At 43.2% G+C, this 19,742-nt stretch overlaps 1 protein-coding gene across 2 annotated transcripts; it reads left to right on the top strand.

Moving 5' to 3' along the window:
* Nucleotides 1-3,545: 3,545 nt before the first annotated feature.
* Nucleotides 3,546-18,011, top strand: ZNF425 (zinc finger protein 425). Of its 2 annotated transcripts, XR_011074768.1 has the most exons (5): nucleotides 3,546-3,630; nucleotides 7,238-7,364; nucleotides 10,537-10,647; nucleotides 12,894-14,982; nucleotides 17,944-18,011. XR_011074768.1 is itself a non-coding variant. In XM_068550152.1 (4 exons), the coding sequence occupies exons 1-4, from the start codon at nucleotides 3,613-3,615 to the stop codon at nucleotides 14,768-14,770; spliced, it is 2,133 nt and encodes a 710-aa protein (XP_068406253.1). In that variant the 5' UTR covers nucleotides 3,546-3,612; the 3' UTR covers nucleotides 14,771-15,045. The 2 variants fall into 2 exon arrangements, 1 of the variants encoding a protein (XP_068406253.1); XM_068550152.1 differs by lacking the exon at nucleotides 17,944-18,011 and having other exon boundaries at nucleotides 12,894-15,045.
* Nucleotides 18,012-19,742: the final 1,731 nt, after the last annotated feature.

Genomic DNA, 19,742 nt, shown 5'->3' with positions numbered 1-19,742 from the left:
CAAAATTCTATGCCAGGCATCTGTTAATATGCAGCTGGGGACCAGACTGCCACATTCTCCCGGAATTCCTAGATTCAATACAGCCTCCCCCATTCATTCTTGCTTGAAAAACAAGATTTTTTTCTCCTGCTTATTAAGGAGGAAACATCAGCGTTTGCTTGTAAATAGTGATTCAAATCAGAGTTCAAACTTGACAAATGCAACTTTACAATCTAAGCTGCAGGTTAGGATATGGTTTCTCTTTGGGGGTTGACAGGCACCTTCCTCCTCATTTCCAGCACCGTACCAGAAAAAGAACAGTGAACAGTGAATCCCGGTAATTTAAACAGATCCTGGCTTAGCCCCAGAAAAGAAAAAGTAAAAATAAAACAGAATATTATAGGTAATGTTCTTCCTGTGTGTGTGTGTGTGTGTGATTTTTCAGAATCTTGGTTTTCTCTAACCAGATATTTTAAAAGAACTGGTTCATATATTTTCATTTAAGTGTATATGATGTTTCTCAGTGAAATGAGAAAGGCAGTTTTCCATCTGGTTCTGGGATTTTTAGATATTTTATCTGCTCCTTTTAAAGAAGGTAATAAAAACAGCTGACTTATGCTGAGTGCTTACTATACACCAAGCGCTGCTGGAATAAGCACATTGTAGCTTTTAGTCCTCATAGCGCCCCCATGTGGCAGATACTTCACATCTTGTGTGCCTCCAGTATGTGCTTAGTGGAATGATGGCACTCAAGAAGTCTATTGACTGTGGAAAGGTTATAGAGGTTTAATATTAAAGAGGACTAGAGGAGTCCCAACAGTCATGCAGCAATGCTTTCCATTTCCCCACTCGTTCCTTCTCCATCTCCAGAGATTTGATGATTATCTCAGAGGCAGGATGGTTTGAATGTGCAGACATCTATAACTGGACTTTCCTTTCCTTCCTGCCTCTGGTCTAAGTCACTGGTTCTGAAACATTAGTGTGTATAAGAACTGCTGTACAGAGTTGTATAAAACCATGTGTACAACAATTAGGAGCAAATTGGAAGATGTTTGGGGTAATTTTGACTATATCTGATTTTTGCCTAATATGCTGGCTTTTATGCTGAATTGTTAGCAGGGAAATAACACAGGACTGGGAGATTCAGGCTAGGAGAGAAAAATAAGACTCGAGAGAAGAGAGCCAAGGAGACTTCCAGGTAGGGTGAAGGATGTGCCTCTCCGCATACCAGACAATCTGAGGCCGAGGGAAGTGGGAGAGGGGCGAGGCCAGGAGGAATGAATGCCAGGTACTGTGGTAAAACTGCTTTATTTATGTTCTCTCACTTAGTTTTTTTTTTTTCCATTTTTATTTTTTAATTTTTTGCTTACATATATTTTATTTATTTATTTTTTATTGAAGTATAGTTGATTTACAATGTTGTGTTAGTTTCAGGGGTACAGCAAAGAGATTCAGTTATACATATACATATATTCATTCTTTTTCAGATTCTTCTCCCATATAGGTTATTACAGAATATTGAGTAAAGTTCCCTGTGCTATACAGTACTTCCTTGTTGGTTACCTATTTTATATATAGTAATGTGTGTATGTTAATCCCAAACTCATAATTTATCCCTATCCAACCCCCCCCCCCAACATTGCCCCTTTGGTAACCATAAGTTTGTTTTTGAAATCTGTGAGTCTGTTTCTGTTTTGTAAATAAGTTCATTTATATCATTTTAAAAATTGGATTCCACATATGAGTGATATCATATGATATTTGTCTTTCTCTGACTTACTTTACTTAGTATGGTAATCTTGAGGTCCATCCATGTTGCTGCAAATGGCATTATTTTGTTCTTTTTTTTTTATGGCTGAGTAATATTCGATTTTATGTATGTACCACATTTTCTTTATTCATTCCTCTGTCAATGAACATTTAAGTTGCTTCCCACTTAATTATTACAGCAACCCTTCAGATATGGAAACTAAGGTTCCAAGTGTCAAGTGACTTCCTTGGTGTCACAAAGATGGCGGACGGTATAGCCTATATCCAAAGCCAGGTCTTTCTCACTTTAAACTCAAGCTCCTTCCACCATAGCTGGCTTCCTTGTGGAATAGGACTCCCTAAAGTCAGCCAGAAAGAACTCTGGGGAAAATGGAGATGTGCAAAGTTGGTTTGGGATGGCCTAAATCTTGGGGCAGGATTCTTGTGAGGCCATGTATGGAAATACCTTCCTCATTCATGGAGAACAGAAGGGCTGACCTGGTACCGATGGTTTAGGAAGCTAAGCAGAATTTTACAAAAATAGCTGTATTCATGCCTATTTGTGATTTCTTTCCTTCCGTGTAAGAGACATCCAGAGACTGGGCTGCCATTTACACACTAAGTGTGTAATAGATGGGGGTGTCCTTCAGGTGCTCACCTTTCTGGTCTCCTGGGAATATCATTTGAATGTCCCAGTAAAAGACATTGTAAGCCCAGAAACTTAATTAGGCTGAAAACTGGAATCACTTGAGGAAAATCCATACCCCCAACTTTGAGGCCCCAGCAGCAGCTTTAGGAGAAATAATCACTGGCTACCACCACAACAGTGATGTGCTCATTGGCAGCAGCAGAGGGACAACAGTGGAGACACTATAAGAGTCACTAAGGAAGTTTGTGAGCCCTCCAGACACACATAAAGAGGAAGGGGTTCCAGTGGCTTTGAAGTCTCAGGAACACTACTAGTTAAGGGCATAAAGCAAATTTCACTGTGATAGAGCAAAGGCTGTCCAAGTAGTACAGATGGATATTAGAATAATAAGAACTACTTTAGATCCATATCTAACACCATAAACTGGATAGTTTTACATAGTTAAAGGGTTTATCAAAATAAATTTGTATTTACTACTCACTGTATATACAGAGAAATTCTAAATACTGAAGTATCAGATTGCATCAAAGACAAAAATAAGTGAATTTGAAAATATACATTTGAAAAATCTGATAAGTCAAGCTACTGAATAAGAAATGTATGAGAAACATCACTGGATTATGTGATGTGACCGTGATGTGATATGGAATTTATATAAATATGTAAGATCATTTTCTAGGATCAAATAGGGAATGAAGAAAGCGTTACAAAGGAGGAAAAACAAATTAATGCATAGAAAAGCCTATAGCATCATGGAACTAACTACCCACACACACAAATTAATAGAAGTGAAACATGGGACCTCTCTGCATTATTTCTTATAACTGCATATACAACTACAATTATTTCAATAAATTTTTCAATTAAAAAAAGTCTATAGCGTCAATAGTAATTAAAGAAATGTAAATCAGAACAAAGTTAAAATAAGACTATTTGACGTGAAGAGATATTTCACCGAAGAGGGTCTGTGGGTGAAAATGAGGCACACGAAAATGTGCTCGAGGTCCACTGCTGCGGCCGGCACAGCGCGGGCGGCTCCCGCGGCCGGCGTTCGCTCCTCCCAGCCGCAGGGGGCGCTGTGGGGGCGGGGCGGCCGCCAGTCCCAGCGTGCACCGCGCCCGGGCCGGGCCGGCTGGTCTGGGCGGAGCGCGGGACTGCCGTAGGGGAGGTGCCGCGGCGTCGCCTGGATACCGGGGTGGCTGGGGGGCCGGGGTCGGGCGGGACCGCGAGCGGACATGGCCGAGCCGGCTCCGGTAAGAGGGGCCGTGGAAGATGCGGGCCCCTTTGCGATCTGGAGTGGGCTCCTGGTTCAGGGAGCGAGGCGGTGGGAGCCCCGGCCGGGGATTGTCTGTAAGCAGGACTGCGCTCCGACCCCGGGCCGGAGAAGGCTCGGTCTAGGTGCTCGAGTTGTTGTGAGGTTGATCTGGGAGAAAGGGGCCCCGTGGAGAAACCCAGGGTCTCGCTCGTGGTCCGTTCAGTTCCCCTGCTGTTCCCGTCCTGTGCGGGGGTCTCTGAAAGTCCTGGTTTCTCTTGGGCTCACATTCCGAGCTCTGCTGACAAATGGAGTTTCAGAGAAGCACATCTTCATCAGCAAATGAGGAAAAGTTGGAAGAAGACTGGAGACTGCTTCCTCTAGGAAAAGACGGAAAACTTAACCAGTTTGGGTGGTTATCCTAATTCGGATTTACCACGAATACTCTAGTGATTTAATAGAAAATTTGAACACTGGCTTAGAGTTTGAAAGACATATCCCAAGCCTAATCCAGGAAACTCTACATTCAATTAAGTATAACCTGCCTAAGTATGCAAGTTCTCCTTGTATCTCCACTGAGATTTCCTACCTAATAATCTCACTAATGTAATGCATTTTCTTTCCTTCTGCTTCTCACCCCTCTCCCCCAGCATTCCTTGGCAGGTACCAATTCTGTTCAGATTTCTTCAGGCCGCCTCTCTTCAACGTCCTGGAATATCTCTCTCTGTTCTATGAAACTTGGTGGTTTGTAATAGTTCTTCTTTGGCTATAAGTTTGAGTCCACAGAGAAAGCTCAAGTGATGTCAGCTTCTTGGCTGTTGTATTATTGGGGGTAGGCAGGGAGAAATCAGCATTTTCTGGTTGATTTTCCTTTTCACTGGAGCACTTCAGTGCTAATTGTGAGAATGCTCACAGAAAAGTCTTTTGTAAGTGGAAAGCACGTGGGTGAGTTGCAAGTAAACAGTAGAGGAATTTCTTTGAAAGTCCCACCTTAAATGCAACACCAAGTTTAAACTTGTTTGTTATACTAGCTGATACTTCAGCTTTGGGCGCCTGTAATAGTTTTGATGATGGAATTTTATCTCTGCAACTCTTCTCTTCAGAAAGTGTCAAGTGGCCCTGGTTGTGGAGTTTCCTAGATTCCTTTATTGGGAGAGGTTACTTTGTAGCATTTGGGACCAACATTTTTCATATGCTTGCGAAGAGCCCGAGCTGTCTTGTGAGTTGCCCGGCACTTGCCTTGGTAGGCTCTCATCTACACTTGTAGCACAGAATTTGAAAGGAGTGAAATGGAATCTTCACAAGCTAAATTATGTATCTTCTCTTCCTTCCCTGTCGTCACAGTGCATCTGTCCTTCGAACCTCCAGGAAGAGCGGTCCTGGTTAGTCAGTCCATACCAGAGGTTGTAGATTAAACGTCCATGAACAAATTGTGGCGCACAGCTGTGTGTTTTGGGTGTCTGTTTGTTTGTTTTTAACCATTCCTTGTTAAAATTGTGAATTTTAGTTGCCAAAATGTCAAAATCAGGGGAGTTCACATAAAACTGTCACATCCAGGGACTTCCCTGGTGGCAGTGGTTAAGACTCTACACTCCCAATGCAGGGGGCCCGGGTTTGATCCCTGGTCAGGGAACTAGATCCCACATGCATGCCGCAACTAAGAGTTTGCATGACACAACGAAGGAGCCCACGTGCCGCAACTAAGGAGCCCTCAAGCCACAACGAAGGAGACTTCGAGCCGCAACTAAAGGAGACTGTTTGCCGCAACTAAGACCCAGCGCAACCAAAATAAAAAAAAAAAAAAAAAAAAATATATATATATATATATATATATATGAACTGTCACACCCAAATGTAAAATGTTAAGCTCTAAGATGACATTGGAGAAAACCTTTGGGACCTAGGGCTTGGTGAAAAGTTCATAGATGTGGCACCAAAAGCACAATCTATAAAAGAAAAAAATGATGAGTTGGATGTCATCAAAATTAAAAACTTTTGCTCTGGGAAAAATTCTGTTAAGAGGGGGAAAAGACAAGCTATGGATGGAGGAGGGCATATTTGCAAACCACATATCTGACAAAGGACTTATATCTAGAATATATAAAGAACTCTCAAAATTCAACAACAACAACAACAACAAAAAAGTCCAATTAGAAAATGGGCGAAAGACAGGAAGAGACAGTTCACCAAAGAGGATATGTGGATGAGAAATAAGCACATGAAAAGATGCTCATCATCATTATTCATTAGAGAAGTGCAAACTCAAATCACGATGAGATCACTGCACAGCTATTAGAATAATGAAAATAAAAAATAGCAACATTGGGACTTCCCTGGCGGTCCAGTGGCTAAGACTCCACCCTTCCAAGGCAGAGGGTGCAGGTTCGATCCCTGGTCAGGGAACTAAGACCCCACATGCTGCACAGTGCGGCCAAAAAAAAAAAAAAGCAACATTACCAAATGCTGGTGAGGATGCTGAGAAATGATCTCTCGTGCATTGCTGGTAGGAATGTAAAAGGGTTCAGCCACTCTGGAAAACAGTTGCTTAGAAAACTAAACATATACTTTCCATATGACCCTGCAGTTGTAGACCTCGGCACTTATCCCAGAAAAATGGAATGTATCCCCACCAAAAACTTGTACATGATTATTTATAGCAGTTTTTTTGGTAATAGCCCAAAACTAGAAACAACTACATTGTCCCTCAATAGGTAAGTGGTTAACCAAACTGTGGTATACCCATACCATTGACTACTGCTCAGCAATAGAAGGAAATGAAATATTGATAAACAATAAACACAACTTGGATGGATCTCAAGAGCATTATGATGGCTGAAAAATGTCAATTTCAAAAAGTTGCATACTATGACTTTTTTTTTTTTTTTTTTTTTGGCCACGTTACATGGCATGCAGTATCCCAGTTCCCTGACCAGGAATTGAACCCGTGCCCCCTGCAGTGGATGCACGGAGTCCTAACCACTGGACTGCCAGTGAATTCCCTGACTTCATTTTTGTAACAGTCTTGAAATGACAAAGTTACAGAGATGGATAATAGATTAGTGGGTGTGATTATGAAGGGGTAGCCCAAAGGAGATCTCTGGTCATGGAATAGTTTTGTTCATGATTGCAGGGTGGTTATATGAATCAGCACATGTGATGAAATCACGTAGAGTTATACACACACTACCAATGTCAGTTTCATGGTTTTGACGGTGTACTATAATAATGTACCATGTGACCATTGGGGTAAACTGGAGGGTACAGGGAACCCTTCTGTACTACCTTTGAATCTATAATCGTTTCAAAATTAAAAAGTTACTTTAAAAATTGACATATCTGGCAACACTGGCCCAGTCTTACGTTGCAGTAATTGTTTGCTGCTATGTTAAGTATCCTCCTTTAGATGGTACATGTGCTCAAAGGCCTGCTATTCATTCATTCACTTTACTTAGTTCCAATAGACCTCTGTGACCCCTTTATTATGTTCATGGCACCATCCAGAGATAACTACTTTAATACTGTTCCTTCCTGTCTCTTAAAGACATGGATGTTGAAAAACACAGTAGCCTTGAAATGAAAATATATGTACGTACTGTTTATGATTTCAGTTACCCATGACATTTGATGATGTGGCCTTATACTTTTTGGAGCAAGAGTGGGAAATCCTGGAGAAGTGGCAGAAGGAAATGTATCAGCAAGAAATGAAGACCAATTATGAGACCCTTGATTCCCTGGGTAAGATGGGTTTCTAAGGAATCGCTTTTTGGGACCCAACCTAATACTAATAGGCTTTTTTCCCTTTATTGGCTGTTGGCTGGTTGAATATGATACTGTGCCCAATTCACATTCAGAATGTCTCTTTAACTTCCTGTAATGGCCTGGGAATTTTGTCCCTTTTTATCCAGTGATATCTGTGCCCCTCAGCCTTGTTAACACTCTGAATTCTCTATCTCCCACTCCAACCCTCCCCCATTTCTCCCACAGTTAGAATTACAAAATAATCTAATTGCCTCTCTCTTTTTTAAGTGTGTTGTTTTATTTCTTTAACTGATACTTTAGTGCCTGCTTATGTTGCCTGAATGAGATGCATCCTTATAAGAACTAAGGCTCTCATGAAGGGGACATAGTTATTATATTAGAATAAGCTGAGGACCCAACACATTGCAGAACGTGGATACAACAGGGAAGAAAGTTTCCCTGGTAAAGGGAGAGAGAAGAGAGCAGGGGGATGGGATACTTAGATATCTCCAGGGAAGTACTCAGGAAGTGGATTGGAAGAGAAATTTGGGGAGATTGGGCCTCACTGCTTACTCATCTTGCTCTAACTCAGTCTTGTATCATTAAGAATATTTCTCCTCTTATCAATTTAATAGGTGATCTCAGTATACCTGAAGAATTCTTTCTGTCTTTGGGGGTTTATAACTTATTCTGTCTGAGATATGAATGACAAGAGCGAGTCAACCATGTGAAATCAGGGGGAAGAAAATTCTAAGCAGAGAAAGAACTAGTGCAAAGGCCCAAAGGTTGGAGTGAATGAGCTCAGTACATTGTGGGAACCTCAGTGAGGCTGTTGTGGCATATGCACGGAGAGTTAGCACAAGAGTGATGGGAGAAGAGGACAGCAAGGGCAGCGATGCCGAATTGTGAAGGGCCCCTAGGCTGAGCTGCAGGGTTGGATTTTATTCTAAAGATAAAGGAAAGATGATAGGGGGATTTTTTTTTTTCTGCCGCACCACGCAGCTTGTGGGCTTTTAGTTCCCTCACCAGGGATTGAACCTGCGCCCTCGGCAGTGAAAGCACAGAGTCCTAACCACTGGGCCACCAGGGAATTCCCATAGGGGGATTTAAATAGAGAAGTAATATGATACCTTTTTTTTTTTTTAATGATTACTTGGGTTGCTATGTGGAAAATAAATTGTAGTGCGTAGAAATAAAGGAGAAAGACCAACCAGGAGCCTTGGCAGTACTGGTGAATCTTTGTGGCAGCTGAACCAGGTATGTAGTAATGAAGACAGAGAGCAGGAGGCAGTCTCCAGATATGTTTTGGAGGTAGCAGCCCAGATTTTGCCAGTCGCTTGCAGTGGAGTCGGGTGAAAGAAGAACCAACTTCTAGATTTTTGGCTTGAGTATCTTGATGGCAGTGTTTTATGTTTTGTTTTAAAGAGCAATGCCTTTTTTTTTAAATTTATTTAATTTAATTTATTTATTTTTGGCTGCATTGGGTCTTTGTTGCTGCACACAGGCTTTCTCTAGTTGCGGTGAGCGGGGGCTACTCTTTGTTGCGATGCGCAGGCTTCTTATTGCGGTGGCTTCTGTTGTTGCAGAGCATGGGCTCTAGGCACGTGGGCTTCAGTAGTTGTGGCACGCGGGCTCAGTAGTTGTGGCTCACGGGCTCTAGAGCACAGGCTCAGTTGCTCCACGGCATGTGGGATCTTCCTGGAACAGGGCTTGAACCCATGTCCCCGGCATTAGCAATGCTGATTCCCAACCACTGCACCACCAGGGAAGCCCCGATGGCAGTGGTTTTATTCACTGACATGAGGAAGGCTTGGGAGAGAGCAGGTTTTGGCCACATTAAGTGTGAGATGCTTATTAAACATTTATATGGAAATATAAAGTAGATAATTGTGTATGCGAGACTGGAATTCCAGTGAAGATCAGGACTGGATTCATACATTTGGGGTCATTGTATAAATGACATTTAAACCACAGGGCTAGTTGGGATCATCTAGGGAGAATATGTCAATAGGACAGGACACCCCAGCTGTCCCCAGGACACCCCAACAGTTAGGGTCAAGCTAAGGAGACTGAGGCCAGTAGGGTAGGAGAAAGTACAGCCCTGTGCTGATCCAGTGTTGAGTTTTGAGTTATCACAATCCTTGGGCTTGGAGAATCCAGTCTGATTTTCCCAAATTTTAAAAACCAAACAGTATTATTTGCAAATGATTTTCTTTACAGGATGTCCAGATCCTAACTCCAGAGATTAGGATTTAGCAGGTCCAGGCTCAGGCCCAGGAATCTACGTTTTTAGCAAGTACTTCAGGTGCTGCTAATGCTGGTGGTAACTAGGACACTTCGAGAAACACTGATCCAAGGGCTGAGCCATAGGTGACACCACTGCAGGGTATCTGATGCATCTTCTAAAATCCCTCCACTACTTTGTAACAACCCCTCTTCCCTTCAGGCTGATGTCATTAGACACATTACTCTCCACCTCTTCATAATCACTGTCATTTAACAGCCTCCTGGTTCCTTCATTACATTGATCAAGAAAGAATGTGGGCGGGACTTCCCTGGTGGCACAGTGGTAAAGAATCCTCCTTCCAGTGCAGGGGGCCCGGGTTCGATCCCTGGTCAGGGAACTAGATCCCACATGCATGCTGCAATTAAGAGTTCGAATGCCACAACTAAGGAACTGGTGAGCCACAACTAAGGAGCCCGCAAGCTGCGACTAAGGAATCCGCCTGCTGCAACTAAGATGTGTCACAACCAAATAAATAAAATATTAGAAGGAATGTGGGCACCTCAGTAATTAGTTCCTTAGATGTGCAGAGTCTAATCAGAAAAGTTTAGTCATCTGGGTTCCCTTCTTGACCCCCTCTGACTGCTTTTTATTCTACTCACATTGTTCTCATAATGATCCCTTTTGAATACTTTCTGCCTGGATCCTCATCATCCCCAACCTCTCTGTTTCCTTTAATTTTGTGAAATATTGTCGGGAACATTTAACAGTTATTCATGTAAGTTCAAGGGTTTCCATTTTTTTTTAACGTAACATTGATCTCATGTCTCCAGGAATCAAGGTCAGCCATGAAACTAAAATTAAAATTAAAAATTAAAAACTGAAATTGTTTTTAGTCAAGTACTCAGGAAACCCAGACTGAGTCTGTGTGGACTCTCTCTGCAGGCTGTATTTCTTCAAAGCCAGATTTGATCACCTGGATGGAACAAGGAAGAATGCTGTTAATCAGAGACCAAGGACACTTAGAGAAAACACAAATGACACTTAGCCTTTCTGGTGAGTAGATGGATTTGAGGGCCTGGCTCATTTATTCTCCTAGCCTTGTTTGCTAATCTTTCTGCAGAGTCAGCAGGACGTAGTGAATAAGAAATATTATTTTGATGGAGAATGTTATTTTTTTTCACTCAAGTTGGTAGCAAATTTAAGAATGTCTTACTTTTATAAAGAAGGAAGTTGTATATATTTCATTAAAAAAAAAAAACAACAGAAAATGAGAACTCCCTTTAAGAGAACAGTGAAGGATCCACTTGTCCAGTCCTGAGGAAAAACTGTCTTCCCCATCACATCATCATGTCCATTTGTGTACAGAGAAATGAGAAGCCTTCCAATTTTGTACAATATATTTTTTTATTGTACAGATTTTTAGAACTTGGGATTTTTTTATTCCTTTTGAAGGATTACTTTTTAATTCCTTGTATCATAAGGAAAACATTTTAAATATATTAATACTTTAAGTATTTAAGAGAACGTGCCATTTTTTAGAGTATGTTAATGCTTTACTAAATGGAGATCTACTAAGTCTCTGGGTATCAAGGACTCTCCTGAAAAAGAGGGAATTTAAACCCAGGGAGTGTGTGACTAGCTCCATCAGAGGATAAAAGAATTCCCCAGGGCTTCATTTCACTGCTACCGTCTATTAATTCACTCATCTAATCAGTATTGTCCCTACCATGTTCATAGGACTATGTCACATATTACTTAGGCCAGGGGTTGGGAGAAATATATATATATATATTTTTTCCCACTCTAAGAGTTTATTGTCTGTCTTACTGACCTACTGACATGGCAGTTAGGTTAGTCAATTATATTGAACTATTGGATTAGTCAACTATAAAATAAGACTGTATACAACTTATAAATAGTAAGTGGCAATGATAATAAAGCGCTATAGGGATTTAGAGGAGAAAGCAGAGGAGAGACAGCAATATCCCAGGAGGACTTCTAAAGGAATTAGGATTTAAATAGCATAGAATCGGCATATTTGGTAAGGCAAAGAAGATTCAACAGGGGTCATACATGAGCTGAGGCTTAGAGGTGGGAACAAGCCTGTTATATTTAGAAAATGGAAGGCGCTGAGTATAGCTGAATGTTATTTGTGGGACATAGTGGAAGATGGGGGGGTGGCAGTGGTGGCACATAATTGGTATCAGAGACCAAAAATGCCATGGTGGGAGTTTAATTTCATCCTTTAGAAAGGGCCTGGAAAGGTTTTTGAGTACCAAAGAATGAACGACGTTGGTGGCTGTCCCTAAAATCAAATGTTTCCTTTGTACCAGGTGGTACTCACCCAGTAACACAACTACTCCCCTGCCTGGGATAAACAGTAAGTGATGAGAAATAGGATTCAAGGAGACAGGCAAGTATGTTTTTCTCATGGTCCAGGCAAAAGCTGTGGGTGCTAACTTAGTAAATGATGTCATCTAGTTGGAAGCACCATCTGTGTTGTTGTTGAGATGACCTCAGAGCAGAATCAGAGTCCTGCTCTGGGGCAAGCCTGATAGGTGAGGCTTGCTCCCAGGTTAAGAAATTTTAAAAAGGAGAGCTATGTGACCCACTGCAACAGGATGAGGGAGAAAAAGATGTTCTGGAAGATAGCAGCTCAGGTGATTGTCGGGAATTGTCCTCTCCAGGTGTGGTGGGTGAGAATAAGGTGCCAAGTCAGCTCCCTCTGTTCCCTGCCATCATGGCTTTTACTTTGGGAACAGCAGTGACTTTCTTATAATTCGGAGTTCCTTGGGAAAGGGAATTATTTCCACAGTGTTTTTTGTGAATTCAGTAAATTGCCATTTGACATTCCTAAGAAAGATACTTCCTATTAGCATTTCTTCAGAAAACTTTTCCTGAAATCTGTGGTGGAAGGGTGCAAGAATATGACCCGAAGCCTTCCTACTTAAATATTGTGCTATTTATTTCACAGATTTAAAGAAATATTATAATGAAATGGTCAGATTCTCAGAGTAACTCATTTTTATTTTCTTCCAAGTTCTGCTTAGCCTCTGAGGGTCCTCATAGGCTCACAAAATGTATTTGCCTGCCATTTTTTTCACGCTAAGCCTTTTGTTAACAAATGATGAAAGGATTTGCACATCCAAGTTAAACTTCAATATAATTCACCTGTGGCAGGCAGATTCACAAAGTCATGGGGACAACAGGAGTCTCTTTCCACATTGTCAGTGATGTGAAGACAGTCCCTGACCCCGCAGACCGATCACTGATGAGGGTGGGCCTTTTTGTCTCTCCAGGTGACCAGGGAACTCTCCGGGCAAAAGAGGAGGAATGCCATTTAAATGGTCTCCAAGAGCAGGGCTTCTGTGCTCCCTTATCAAAGGAGGAAAGAAAGATTTTATCAGATCCAAGAGCCGCCTTACAACACCCAAGTCTCCAAGAAACAGAGATTCTAGATAAAAACCTCGACATCACAGCATCTAATCAGGACAAGAATGATCCATGGCATAAGCCAATGGGAACCCCAGATCACCTGGAAATTCCACCAGGGCTGAGACTTTATTCCTGCTTTGTCTGTAGGAAGGTCTTCCAGATAAAGAGAGACTTTGTGAAGCACAAAAGGAACCACCGCGAGAGCCAGTCCTGTCAATATCCGAAGCACAAAAACAAGTCCAGGGGGAAGGCGGAGCTCAGGTGGCCCCGGCCGGTCCCGTGTAAGCAGCAGCCTTTCCGGCGCGGCGCGCGCGAGCAAAGCGGCTGTGTCAGGGGCAGCCTGGCCCCACACCAGGTGGCTCGGCCGGGCCCCGAGTGTGGCAGGCCCTTCCGGTCCAAAGCCACCCTGAACAAGCATGTGTGTTCGCCCAGAGGGGAGAGGCCGTTTTCCTGCCGGGAGTGTGGCCGGGGGTTCACCCAGCAGGACGAGCTGGCCGAGCACCTGCGGGTGCACAGCGGGAGGACACCCTTCCAGGGTCCGCAGGGCGGCAGAGGCCCCTCGGGGGAGGCGGCCGCGAGGGCCCACGAGCGGGCACACCACGGAGAGAAGCCGTTCTCCTGTGACGACTGTGACCGGAAGTTCACCCACCAGAGCAAGCTCACCGAACACGTCCGAGTTCACACGGGGGAGAAGCCCTTCCGGTGTCCCGAGTGCCAGAGAAGCTTCCGCCTCAAGAGCAGCCTGCGGGCCCATCTCTGTCGGCACAGCGGCAGGAAGCCCTTCCGGTGCCCCGAGTGCGGCCGGAGCTTCTGCTGGAGGAACGCCATGAAGGCGCACCAGCGTCTGCACAGCCAGGAGAAGCCCTTCTCTTGCGGGCAGTGCGGCCGGGGGTTCACCCGGCCCTCGAAGCTCGCGCGCCACCGCCGCGTCCACGCCAGGCAGAAGGCGTTCCCCTGCGAGCGGTGCGGGAGGACCTTCCCCCGGCGCTCGGGGCTCACGCGGCACCTCCAGGTCCACACCGAGGAGAAGCCCTTCTCCTGCGCCCAGTGCGGCCGGGGCTTCCGCCGCCGCGCGCACCTCGCCGAGCATCGGCGACTCCACGGAGGGGCCGAGCCCTTCCGGTGCCTCGAGTGCAGCCGGAGCTTCTCCTGGAAGGCCTCCCTGAAGCTGCACCGGCGGCGGCACGCGGGCGAGCGGCCCTTCGCGTGCGGCGAGTGCGGCAAGGCCTACGCTCAGCCGTCCCAGCTCGCCGAGCACGCGAGGGTCCACAGCGGGGAGAAGCCCTTCCGATGCCCCGAGTGCGACAGGGGCTTCCGGCTCAGAGGGAACCTGAAGAGCCACCTGCTCCAGCACAGCGGCCGGAAGCCCTTCCCCTGTGCGACGTGTGGCCGAAGCTTCGCTCAGCGGTACAGGCTCACGGAGCACGTGCGCGTCCACAGCGGCGAGAAGCCCTTCCGGTGCCCTGAGTGCGGCAAGAGCTACTGCCTCCGGGGAAGCTTGAAGGCGCACCTGCACACGCACAGTGGCGAGAAGCCCTTCGGGTGTCCCGAGTGCGGCAAGAGCTTCCTCCAGAAGAGAAGTCTGGAGACCCATCTGCACCGTCACCGCGGGGAGAGGCCTTTTTCTTGTGCTGAGTGTGGAAGGGGCTTCACCTACCTGGGGGCGCTCAACACCCACATTGCCGTGCACGCCAGGGAGCAGCCCTTCAGTCTCGAGGTCACTCCACTCCAAAAGCAGTGACAGCTCTGCGGTGGGGCCAGTGGTTCTGTTGGCTCTAGCTGAGGCAGGACGAAAAATTCACCCAACATGCTTCAGCCACACTGGCCAGCACGGAGCAGGCGGTCGTGAGGGCTCCTTGACGAAGGTTCCAGATAATCCAGGCACAGCGTCTAGAGACTGGAGGAAAGCAGGCTTTTTGTGAAAGGCGCTAGTCATCCTGATGTGAGAGTCAGGTTAGAGCTCCTCTTTTAGCCCTTTTTCCATCTTTTTTTGTAATAAAGTTTCTTGTGACAAAAGTTCCTTACATTATGGGTGTTTTAGTCTGCTGGGGCTGCCATAGGAAAATGCCACAGACTGGGTGGCTTAAACCACAGAAATTTATTTTCTTGTAGTTCTAGAGGCTGGAAGTCCAAGATCAAGGTGCCAGCAAGGTTGGTGTCTGGTGAGGGCCTCTTTTCCTGGCTTGCAGATGTCACTTTCCCCCTGTGTCCTCACGTGGCTTTTTTCTGGGTGGGGGTGGGGTATCTCTGGTATTTCTTCCTTTAATAAGGACACCAGTCCTATTGGATTAGTACCCCAACCCTGTGACCTCATTTAACCATAATGAATTAATTTTGGAGAACCTGACCGTATAGCCCTAGACCTGAACAAAGTGCATGAGGAGGCAGAGACTAGGAATGATGCGCTGGTGGAGCCTCCTCTAAATGGAAAGAAATGCCAAGAATGGGGAAGAAGCGTGCCCCCCACCAAATCCAACAGCCAGCTGTACCTGTCCATTCGCCTGTCTGTCTGGCTCTCCTGAGCCACACCTTGTGCAGCAGTTTCCTCTGTTCTCTGTGAGGTGCTGATGACTTTTAAATCTATAAATCCATGTTCACATTTCCAGCTTCCTCCTGATTATTTCTGACTTCCACAGACATCTCAAACACAAAATGCCCAGAATAAGACTCCTCATCAGTACCAGCCCTCACTCTATACCTCTTTTCTTTACACTCCCCTGTTTTTCTCACCTCAAAATTATAACTAATCTCCAGAGCTGTAAACTTGATAATGATCCTAGATTTTCCTACACCCAATCTACTAAATTTCTCCCAAATAAAAGCCCTTCTCTATCTCTGCTGCCACCATTTAAACTCACTTTTGAAAAACTTTTTTTTTTCAAGTGTTTTTCCTAACAGATTTCCCTGCCTCTGGCTTTTTCCAGTAATACATTATCACTCTTGTGACAAATCGGTTTTTCTAAAATGCAACTCTAATGTTATTCTCAAAAGATATTTTTAAGAAGTTTCCAATTTTGTTATAAGTGAAAACTCATTTCTCCAAAGAAGACATGAGAATGGCACATGAAAAGATGCTCAACATTGCTAATTATTAAGAGAAATGCACATCAAAACTACAATGAGGTACCACCTCACACCACTCAGAATGGCCATAATCAAAAAGTCTACAAATAAATGCTGGAGAGGGTGTGGAGAAAAAGAAACCTTCCTACACTGTTGGTGGGAATGTAAATTGGTGCAGCCATTACAGAGAACAGTATAGAAGTTCCTTAAAGAACTAAAAATAGAGTTATGTGATCCAGGGATCCCACTCCTGGGCATATATCCAGAGAAAACTGTAATTTGAAAAGATACACGCACCCCAGTGTTCATAGCAGCACTACTTACAATAGCCAAGACATGGAAGCCACCTAAGTGTACATCAACAGATGAATGGATAAAGAAGATGTGGTATATATACACAATGGACTGTTACTCAGCCATAAAAAAGAATGAAGTAATGCCATTTGCAACAAAATTGATGGACCTAGAGATTATCATGAAGTAAGTCAGACAGAGAAAGACAACATATGATATTGCTTATATGTGGAATCTAAAAAATGATACAAATGAACTTATTTAAAAAACAGAAATAGACGCACAGACATAGAAAACAAACTTACGCTTACCAAAGGGGGAGGATAAATTAGGAGTTTGGGATTCACATATAAAATAGATAACCAACAAGGACCTACTGTATAGCACAGGGAAGTACACTAAGTATCTTGTAATAACCTATAATGGAAAAGAATATTATATATTTATATTCAGATATATATATCTGAATCACTTTGCTGTACACCTGAAACTAACACAACATTGTAGATCAACTATATTTCAATAAAATTTTTTAAAAATTAAAAATAGATTAGGGACTTCCAGTGGTTGGGACTCTGCACTTCCACTGCTGGGGCGGGACATGGGTTCCATCCTTATTCGGGGAACTAGGATCCCACGTGACTCGCAGTGCAGCCAAAAAATAAATGAAAATTTAAAAATAAATGCAAACTCATTAACACGACATAAAAGAACCTCTGAGCTGAACTGGACCTGCCTTTTCAGCCTAATCTTGTTACCTATTCACAGTATGAATTTCACTCATACCAGATGACTTTCATCTTTCCCAAACGCATCATATCCTCATGACTGCTTCCTCTGGAATGCCTTTCCTCTCTTTTCTGAACTCCTTCATATCCACCATTCACTCTCAACACCAGGAACATTTTAGGCACGTGCTCATCTCTTCATAGCATCCTCTAAATACCTCTCTCTAATAGCACTCCCCACATTCAACTGAAACCTGCCTGCTTCCCCCACAGACTGAACCCCCGGAGGGCATGGATTTGATCTTGGTTTTGCATTTTCTCCAACCAAACCAAGACATTCTCTGGCTTAATACGTGGATCTGTGATATACCCAACAACACCGTGGCGGAGAAGCACTGAACCGCTGACAGTACTTGATTGTGGATTTGAGGGTCCCAGGAGAGGACACTGCAAAACAGCTGGACAGGAATAGTTAACTGTGCACACATCTCACACATACACGGAACTGACTCCCCCCATTCAAAATGATCCTGTAAACCAAAACTGCAAAGCCCATGAAGAGATCTAAGTTTGTACAAACCAACAGCAACCAAATCAAGAATTTACTCCAGATAAATTTAAAATAATAGAGAAGTCTGCAAAGTATCTTTAAAACAGTATTTTTTCATGTCCTTTTTATGTTTTAATTATAAAACACTGTCTTTTTAAAGTATAGTTGATTTACAATATTATATTAATTTCAGGTATACAACATGGTGTTTAAATATTTTTTTAAAAAATATTTTTGATTCACTACAATATAATGAATTGTAACATTTTAAAATATTAGGAAGGACCTCCCTGGCGGCACAGTGGTTAAGAATCCGCCTGCCAATGCAGGGGACATGGGTTGGATCCCTGGTCCGGGAAGATCCCACACAACAGCGGAGCAACTAAGCCTGTGCGCCACAACTACGGAGCCTGCGCTCTAGAGCCCAGGAGCCACAACTACTGAGACCGTGAGCCGCAAGTACTGAAGCCCGTGTGCTGCAACTACTGAAGCCTGTGCACCTAGAGCCCTTGCTCCGCAACAAGAGAAACCACCGCAATGGGAAGCCTGCCTGCCGCCACAAAGAGCAGACCCTGCTCGCCGCAACTAGAGAAAGCCTGCAGGCAGCAATGAAGACCCAACACAGCAAAAAAAAAAAAAAAAAAGGAAATCTTGGAAACTTTAAAAATATACTAAAGATCTCGATAGTTTGAAGAGAACTCACGATGCAATTTTAGAACTGAAAGGCATTGACATTTCTATATTTCAAATATGTGAGATGAAGTTAGAATGACAGAGATAAATCATATTATTTGTGTATATATGTATATTTTAAAATACATAGTGAAAAAATGAGATTCATGGTCAAAAAAAGCTAGGTCAAGGGGAGTTTTTCAGTGAACTTTTCCTCTAGAGATAGCTAGCCAATCCTGGCTCTGATGCGCCCATAGCATTTGTATTTTCCTCTGTTAATAGCAATTATCAAATATTATTTTGACATTGTTTCTGTTTACAAGCCTGTGTCCTCCCCGCAAGATAGCAAATAGTGATGACTTGATTAGTCTATTTAAATGTGTCTTGAAACATTCAAACTATTTAAAGGGTGTAAAGGATGTTCACCTGTGTGCCCTTGGCTCAACTTGAGTCGTAAGGCATTAGTAATACTGATGGAGCACCTGTGTGGCCAGCCCTATTTTCTGTCATCTCCTCTTCACCACTCCTCCCCCACCCCAGTTCCCAGTGGTCACCGCTATCCCAAGTTGGGTGTTTATTCCTGAACATTTCATTATCATTTTCCTGCATATGTATTACTACTAAATAATGTGTAGTGTTGTTTTATATGTCCTAAAGTTTCTATAAATGGTACCATACTGTGTGTAATCTGCAATATGCTTTTTCACTCAGCATTGTGTTAGTTCTATTCATTCATGCTGCTTTTAGCTCTAGTTCATTAATCTTTACTGCTAGTTTTCAGTGTATATGGAAAAAACCCACAAGATATCCATCCTCTGGGTGATTGGACATTTAAATTATTTTCCTGTTTTTACTTTTAAAACGGTGCTGCTTTAGAGATTCTAGGATATGGCTCTTTGATATGCAAAATAGCTCTGAGATAAGAATTGCTGGGTAATAGGGTATGCGCATCTTCATAAACAGATATTGCATTTGCCTGACTAACAATGAGATGGAACATTGTCGTGTGTTTATCGCCTATTCGGTTTTTTTTTCCCTTTATGTGAATTCATAATTTTGCACATTTTCCTCTAGGGTAGTCTATGATTTTTAGCAGTAATTTATGTTTATTTATATGCTATTCCTTGTTGTAAATATTTTTTCCCAATCTGTGACCTAGTTTTGGCTATTCTATCATGTCTTTTGATCTCAAGTTTTAAATCTTGTTGTTAAATTGAAGTACAGTTGATTTACAATATTATATTAGTTTCAGGTGCACAACATAGTGATTCAATATTTTTATAGGTTATACTCCATTTAAGGTTATTGCAAATTAATGGCTATATTTCCCTGTGCTTACAATATATACTTGTTGCTTATTTATTTTATACATAGTAGTTTGTACCTCTTAATCCCATTCCCTTATC

The sequence above is a fragment of the Eschrichtius robustus genome, chromosome 8, assembly GCF_028021215.1.
Source record: "Eschrichtius robustus isolate mEscRob2 chromosome 8, mEscRob2.pri, whole genome shotgun sequence".
NCBI classification, from domain to species: domain Eukaryota; kingdom Metazoa; phylum Chordata; class Mammalia; order Artiodactyla; family Eschrichtiidae; genus Eschrichtius; species Eschrichtius robustus.
The sequence above is the reverse complement of the archived record's forward strand: the minus strand, read 5'-3'. Positions and strand labels throughout refer to the sequence as shown.

Coding starts and splice junctions, on each gene's coding strand:
- ZNF425 (XM_068550152.1), top strand. Junction 7,365..10,536: donor TGAGACCCTTGATTCCCTGG/GTAAGATGGGTT, acceptor CTCTCTCTGCAG/GCTGTATTTCTTCAAAGCCA. Junction 10,648..12,893: donor AATGACACTTAGCCTTTCTG/GTGAGTAGATGG, acceptor TTGTCTCTCCAG/GTGACCAGGGAACTCTCCGG.